This window comes from Salvia splendens, chromosome 9, assembly GCF_004379255.2.
Source record: "Salvia splendens isolate huo1 chromosome 9, SspV2, whole genome shotgun sequence".
In the NCBI taxonomy this organism is placed as follows: Eukaryota; Viridiplantae; Streptophyta; class Magnoliopsida; order Lamiales; family Lamiaceae; genus Salvia; species Salvia splendens.
Window position 1 is genome coordinate 21,529,295 of NC_056040.1, and position 8,307 is coordinate 21,537,601.

General features: G+C 43.5%; 1 protein-coding gene across 1 annotated transcript; it reads left to right on the plus strand.

Annotated features, from left to right (window-relative positions):
• The first annotated feature begins 5,112 nt into the window (after window positions 1-5,112).
• Window positions 5,113-7,960, plus strand: LOC121748814 (subtilisin-like protease SBT1.3). Its single transcript, XM_042143345.1, has one exon. It carries the CDS (start codon window positions 5,349-5,351, stop codon window positions 7,698-7,700), a length of 2,352 nt encoding a protein of 783 aa, XP_041999279.1. The 5' UTR covers window positions 5,113-5,348; the 3' UTR covers window positions 7,701-7,960.
• Window positions 7,961-8,307: the final 347 nt, after the last annotated feature.

An 8,307-nucleotide genomic window follows, 5' to 3' on the forward strand; every position in this document is an offset into this window, starting at 1 on the left:
TAAATTTAAAATTTAAATTGAGATGCATACGTATTCCCAATGCTCATTTGCATTAGGGAATCAAAGCCCATGTAGTTCTCTTACCTTACTTACCTATTTGGCTTGGCCGGCGGTTGACGGTTGACCTACGATTCATCCCCGGTGAAATCTTCTTGTGATTCCGCCTGACGATCATCCCAATCATTTTCTTGTTCTCTGACATCAGCTTTGGCTCAATCATCAAGTAACATCACAACTTCCATATTTTTCTCGGAGAGCTTATTTCTTGATTCATCCAACACATGTGATCCAACACTGAAAGCGGACTCGACGGCTACAGTGGAAGCCAGAACCGAAAAATCTCCTTGGCCATTAACGCAAGTAAGAGAAAATCTTTCTCGTGTGTTCACCACCAATCGAGGACGTCGATTTGGGCGGGAGGAGTAGGACCTTCATCACAAAAGGAAAAAAGTGAATCGAAATATAAATCTAACTCACTTACCATACCTGAGGTCGACCTTCCCCCGGTGCTGTAGCTGTATAGGTCGGCTAATTGGGATTGCGCGTCGGGGTCATCATAATCAGTTTGAAATGCGAAGCCAAAGTTATGTTGCTGAGGAGGGGTAGGTCTTCTGACTTGGTGGGTACTGTTATACTTGGTTTCATATTCGGTGTAGAGAGCACGCAAGTTAAACTCGAAGGTTTGTTGGACAATTGACCGGTCCGAGAGGTTTATTTGAAATGTTTTGATTAGGTTTACTCCCCATTGGTCATTGGTATCCGCTTGGAATGCTTGAAGTGGACCAAGATCAATAGAACTCAAATTGTTATAGTAAAAATCTAAAAACCTGGAGGTACCGGCTAATTTCCATTTTGGATCAAAGACCTTTGCAATCAAAAACACCGTTGGAATCTCACTGAAATACTTAAGCCATTTGTCAATCATATAATATAAAACACACATCAATTCAGGAGAAGAGTAAGCATTTTTCATCGCAGTTTTAAAACCAAGTGATATATATATACATGCAATGTTCTAAAACACGAACAACAGTGCAATAATAAACACCCGATAATTCAACAGTCGCATTTTTGAAATTTTTGAACAATTTAAATAAACTCAAGCTATGATCCCAACAACTATGCGACAGATATAAATCAGAAGCGGGATAGGTTCTAAAAAAATCACACAAAAAGTCTTTATGCTCCAAAGTAGAATTCATACAATCATATGTCGAATTCCATCTATGAGACACATCCATGGTAAAATTCGTATATCTTACCTTCTTTTGGTGGCAACACTTCTTCCAAGCTTTGTCAATAGGCGGCTTTTGATGGATTAATCTAATTGCAGTTCTAATAGGACTAACATGCTTTTGCCATAATTCAAGCGCGTCTTGTACACATAAATTCAAAATATGACATATGCATCTTTGATGAAAATACTTACCACCAATAACCGGAGCACAAGCCGAAATCAAGTCATTAATACTGGCGGTGTTAGCAGTTGCATTATCAAAACCAACAGAAAATACCTTATTGCATAATTGAAATTTATTCAAAACTTGAATAATTAAATAAGCAATTTCGGGTGCAGTGAGTGGTGTCTCAAATTCTCTAAAACCAATCAAACGCTTGTTCAAAGTCCAACTATTGTCCACAAAGTGAACCGTAATGCCCATGTATGAATGTCTATTAAAAGAATCAGTACATACATTAGAGCAAATGTTCATTTTGTGTCCCAAGTTGAGTAAATAATGTGATAATTCAACTTTTTTCTCCAAACATTGTCGAACGGTAGATCGTTGAACGGTCATTCGACCTACTTTTTGACAGCTACGTTCAAACCACTTTGCATAGTAACCTCAAATTTTTTGTCATCATAAACATTAAAAGAAAAATGCTTCATTGCAGCCCATCTAGTCATAACGTCAGCAAAATTTTTAGGATCATATTTAAAAAGAGGCGTACCTGACGAACCTGAGCCACCGGGTTGAAAGTTTAGTTGGGTTTGGGTAGCGGCAGTGCCACATTCTACCGGGTGCTTTGTCACCAAATGATGACGGAGGGTGCCATATCCCTAGGGATGTCAATCGGGCCGACCCGTCGGGTTTCGGGCCAACCCTACTCGGGTTGCGGGTCAATCTGATGCGGGCTAATCGGGTTGTGATTTCTTTCGGGTTATAAAAGTTCAACCCTGACCCTAAAAGCTCGGGTTTCGGGCTAGCCCAACGGATTAATCGGGTTGCTACCGATAATATCAACATGCGATCAATCTAATAAATAATGATTAAAATTACTAATATTCATACAATGTAAAACATTTAATTATGATATATTTGAGATATATGCTTAAACTCAATTATAAACATGATCAAATACTAATATTTGAGATATTTCGTGAAATTTTAATGCATGTTTCAGATATTTAAATATTTTTTTAGTAAATTTGAAGTTTTTAATTTATTTATCAATTATTATATTATTAAAAATTTAATATAAAATTTGTATATTTAATATAAAATTGAAAGTTATTTTTTTAGTTAAAATTAATCAATGAAGTGTCGAATTAGGAGTAAAAAAATAGATTAATAGAAATTTTATCGGGTTTTTGGGCCAGTCCATCTGGTTTTCGGGTCTGACCCTAAGGGGTTGCGGGTTAATCGGGTGCGGGCTAATCGAGTTTTGATTTTATCGGGCTAGAAATTTCCAGCCCTAACCCTATAAATTTGGCGGGCTATTCGGACCAGTCCACGAGTTACAGGCTACATTGACATCTCTACATATCCCCCACCACTCGCAAATTTGTAGACTTTATCACAATAGTTACAATATGCATGAAACGCCGATGTCTCTTCTTGAGAGAGCGGATCATTAGGACTTGAAATTACCACCGGGACCTTCTTGTAGTGTTTAACAAAAATATCAGATTCCAATGCTTTTTTAGTGGGTGGATCAGGGGGGCATGTCCTCATTTCCGCCGGTGCTAGACGGAATACGAGAACGAGATCTATCATCGTTGTTGTCCGAGTCCGACGATATAGCCACGTCGTACTCGTCATCTTGTTGCACGGAACTACCAACCCCCCCACCTTGATGCATTTGAGCGAGTAGCATGGCGGTCCTATGATATTCTTCTATCTATAAATATTATATAAGTTGAAGTTTTAATTAGGAACACAAAAAAATAAAATAAAAAACTCAATCTTATGAAATTATGAATTGTAAAAATAATTTTATTTTTTAGAACTTACTTGCATGTGTTCAGCCGCCACTCGGGAAATCTCTTCAATAACTTCTCGACGACTAGGTCGCTTTGATCTTTGGGGACGGCTACTTTGATCTTGTGAAATTCCTTTGCCCCGATCACCACGTCCCGGTCCACCACGAGAAGAAGACATAATGCAAAATGAAAGTAGTGTGGAGTATGGAGTATTGAATAAATAGTAAATTACGAACACAACAACAAATATAGTAGTAAACAATTTGAACAATTAGAGAGAATGATGATAGAGAATAGAGAAATTGAGATTGAGAAGAAATCTTTGTAAACACAAGAATGGGTTGAGTAAAAATGATGGGGGAAGTGGAGTATTTATAGGAGTAAAATTGGAAGAAATACAAAAAAAAAAGTTCAAATTTCAAATTTCGGTCGATTTACAGCCTGAACCGGCGGTTTCGGACTGAACCGGCGGTTCAGTCCATGGTTTCTGACCGAAAACTGGCGGTTTCTGACCGGTTTTCAGGCCTATACACTGCCACCTATACGCTGCCACCTGAAAAAAGTCCTGAATCGTCGGAAACCTGCGGTTTCTGACGAAAACCGGCGGTTTTTCTGCACACCTAGCCTGAAAACCTACGCCCTGGCCGGAATCCTACCACTGGAACCGCCGGTTTGAACCGGCGGTTTTGTACCGCCGGTTATGGTTCACGATTTGTTTGAACCTGAACCGGCCCGCTTGAACCGCCGAACCACTATCCGGTTCGAACTGCCATCGTCGGTTCCAGTTCCGGTTTGTTAATCGGCGGTTCCGAACCACCGATTAACAGGTGGTCCGGTTCGGTTTGTGCATGCCTAGATCATCTTGATTAGGACAAACAAAAAAAGGAAAGATGGTTATCTTGAATGGGACGGGGGAGTAGTTCAAATGTACAAGGTTTCTTTTTAGGAGAGAAAAACAAAGTATCACATTGTACTAATTTTGCAATTATATTTGCATAAAGCTAAATGTAGATTCGAATTTATCTCCGTTATCATGTGATGCCCTTCACGATATTTGTAGCAGACATCTTGTGAAAATAAGAAGGGTCCACATTTTGGCCATGTATCCAATAAATTAAATGTTTAAAAGAAACTGTATATGAGAATATTGGAATAGTGAAGTTTGGAGAAAAGAAATGGTCCAAGAGAAGGCCTAACTAAAGCATTTAGGCAAAATTACCAAACATTTAGGGATGAGAATTTGTGCAGTAAATGTACTCGTGGGTTTAATTATGATTCCACCAAAAATAAATTCAGAATGGCAACCCATATCTACCGAATGTGTTGCCTGCATTCAATTCACAGCGCCTGCATACTACTTTTGCCTTTTCAAATAGAGTTAAATTACAAGTAAAGGAGTACTACCAATCTTGATTAGGAGGAAAAAGGTCCATAAATTCACTCCTCTTCTCCAATCAAGCCATCATTAATTAAATGAATGTATACATCTTACCATTCGTTTGAGATGCGTTCTACCCCTCCGTTTTTTTAAAATAGCAACTATTTCCATTTTGGGTCATTCTTTAAAAATAGAAAATTTAAAATCTTTCTATTTTAGGACATGGATCCACAATCCACTAACTCTACTTTCACTACTTTTTCTTTTCCTCTTTCTTACTTTACTCATTTTTCTTTTCCTCTCTCTTACTTTACCAATTATTCTCACTTACTTTATTAATTGTGCATTAAAACCCATGCTGTTTCAAATATTTCTATTTTTTTGAATACGGAGGGAGAGGGAGTATTTAGTTGTTATTCATATACCTAAATACAAGGCTGCATGTTGCAGTTTTGATGATACCTTGAGCCAGAATAGTTGTACCTTCAAATCTAACGACTGAGCGCATTTTGCACCATGAGTTCCACTGTGCATACCCTCGCATTGGTCTGTAAAGATACCTTAATAACTCAGTGTTGCAACCTAATTGTAATCATGCATTGATGATCCAACCACCTCAATTTACTACCCTCCAACAACACACACTTCACTAATAGGAGTACCTGTACCTCCCTTTTCTCTCTCATCTATCTCTCCATGCCAATTACCCCAATTTTCACTTCCTTTTGCTTCTTTCCAATTAACAAAACAAGTTTCTAGCCATTGAGAATGGCAAATTTTCTAGCAAAATGGCGGTTCCTTGTTGTTTTCTTGAGCTGTGTAGGAACCACCATTGTCACCTGCACCGACAGCTTCCCACCCACACACAAAACATACATAATATACATGGACAAATGGGCAAAGCCGCAAGAGTTCAACGACCACAATCAATGGTATTCATCACTGATCAAATCCGTAACATCAGCAGCAATCAACCCACAAGGCGAAGAAGCCGGAGATGACGACGACGACAGGATCATCTACACCTACGGGACCGCATTCCACGGCGTGGCTGCCCGGCTAAGCGGCGAGGAGGTGGAGAGAGTGCAACAGCAGGACGGCGTGATGGCGGTGTTCCCTGACACCATGTACCAACTCCACACCACCAGAAGCCCTCTCTTCCTCGGCCTCGAGCGCCAAGACAGCACCAGCACACTATCCTACAACCCGTTCGACTACGACGTGGTGGTGGGAGTTCTAGACACGGGTGTCTGGCCGGAGAGCCCCAGCTTCAACGACACCGGCATGACTCCCGCGCCCGCCCGCTGGAGAGGCGCCTGCGAAGCCGGCCGCGGCTTCACCAGGCGCCACTGCAACAAGAAGATCGTGGGAGCCAAAGTGTTCTACAGGGGATACGAGGCCGCCTCGGGCAAGATCAACGAGCAGGTGGAGTACAAGTCCCCGAGGGACCAAGACGGCCACGGCACCCACACTGCCGCAACTGTCGCAGGTGCCCCCGTCCCCGGCGCCAATCTCATGGGCTATGCCTACGGCACAGCGCGTGGGATGGCGCCAGGGGCGAGGATTGCCGCATACAAGGTCTGCTGGACCGGCGGCTGCTTCAGTTCCGACATCCTCTCCGCCGTCGACCGAGCCGTGGCCGACGGCGTTAACGTCCTCTCAATCTCCTTAGGCGGCGGAATCTCGTCCTACTTCCGTGACAGCCTCTCCGTCGGTGCTTTCGGAGCGATGGAGAAGGGCGTTTTTGTGTCGTGCTCGGCCGGAAACGGTGGCCCTGACCCCATCAGCCTCACCAACGTCTCGCCGTGGGTGGCCACTGTCGGCGCTAGTACGATGGACAGAGACTTTCCGGCGACAATTAAGCTCGGAACAGGGCAGTATCTCACCGGAGCTTCTCTCTACAAAGGCCGCCGAAACCTCTCCCCAAACAAACAGTATCCGTTAGTCTACCACGGAAGCAACTCAACGAACCTAACACCGAGCTCAATGTGCTTGGAAGGCACTCTAGACCGCCACTCGGTCGCCGGAAAAATCGTAATCTGCGACAGAGGAATCAGCCCAAGAGTAGAAAAGGGGCAGGTGGTGAAAGACGCCGGCGGAGTAGGCATGATCCTGACCAACACCGCCGCAAATGGAGAGGAGCTAGTTGCCGACTGCCACCTCCTCCCGGCCGTGGCAGTAGGCGAATCAACAGGAAAGCTCATAAAACAGCGCTACGCCACCCACCATGGCGCCACCGCAACACTCTCATTTCAGGGAACAAAGCTCAAAATCAGACCATCACCAGTAGTGGCCGCATTCTCATCAAGGGGTCCCAACATCCTCTCTCTAGAGATACTAAAGCCCGACGTGGTAGCGCCCGGAGTCAACATCCTGGCCGCCTGGACCGGCGCATTGGGGCCGTCCAGCCTGCCGACAGACCCCCGGAGAACGAAATTCAACATACTCTCCGGGACATCAATGTCTTGCCCTCATGTCAGCGGCGTGGCAGCCTTGATCAAATCCAAGCACCCAAATTGGAGCCCCGCGGCGATCAAGTCGGCCTTGATGACGACAGCTTACATCCACGACAACATGCAGAAGCCTCTCAAAGACGCCTCCTCCGCCACTCCCTCCACCCCTTACGACCACGGCGCCGGCCACATAAACCCGCTCAAGGCCCTGGACCCCGGCCTCGTCTACGACATCGGAGCGCAGGACTATTTCGAGTTCCTGTGCGCGCAAGGGTTGACCTCGTCGGAGCTGGTGGTGTTCTCCAAATTCGCCAACAGAAGATGCCGGCACAGCCTCCGCAACGGCGGCGATCTCAACTATCCGGCGATCTCAGCGGTTTTCCCGGAGAGCACGAATGTGACGGCGGTGACGCTCCACAGGACCGTGACGAATGTAGGCCCTGCGGTGTCGAGCTACCGCGTGGTGGTGTCGGCGTTCAAAGGCGCGTGGGTGAGGGTTGAGCCGGCGAGGCTGGAGTTCAGCAGCTCGGTGAAGAAGATAACGTACAAGGTGACGTTCGTGAGCAAGTCGAGGCAGTCGACTCCGGAGTTCGGAGCTATTATATGGAAGAATGCGGTGCATAAAGTTAGAAGCCCGGTGGTGATCACGTGGCTGCCGCCGTTATGATCAGATCAGCCAAGCATGGATTTAGCAATAAGGAGAGTTTGTTCAAATCCAATCCCCCATGTTTTACTCCCTTTTTTTTTATTGAATTTATCAAATTTATGCAAGATTTTATCATTCCAAGAGAAACGGAAGATGGATGGAGAAAGCTCGTTTAATTGATCTGCTTTTTGTTGAACCTTATCTCATCTTTTAATGTGCTCTCAAGTTTAGTGAATTTGTGGAAAGATTGGAAGCTGTGAATGGATTTGCTAATGTGTGTTTGGTGGTGGTGTCAGTAAAAACTATTAGGAGCAAATTATAAGTTATTTAACTGAAATTATGGGCATAGAATATTCAATTAAGGTAAGATAGATTAGGATGATTTGCTTTGTTGTTTTGTGGAACTGATTTTTTGGGTCTATATTATTGTCTCACAAGGTATCCACTTCCTCGGGATTATTTTGTTGTTTAATTACGAAAGCAGGTATGGTAGTCTTTGGATATGAATTATATCATCCAATCATTACAAAAATATTTTTATCAATATCTATTGTTATAATTTAATACAGTGGTGGTATACTTGCCCAAGTTATTTAAAATAATTTCCAGTTTACTTTAATTTGTCCAA

Bases quoted from the DNA above. Each gene is read 5' to 3' on its own strand.
- LOC121748814 (XM_042143345.1), top strand. From the start codon at position 5,349: ATGGCAAATTTTCTAGCAAAATGGCGGTTCCTTGTTGTTTTCTTGAGC.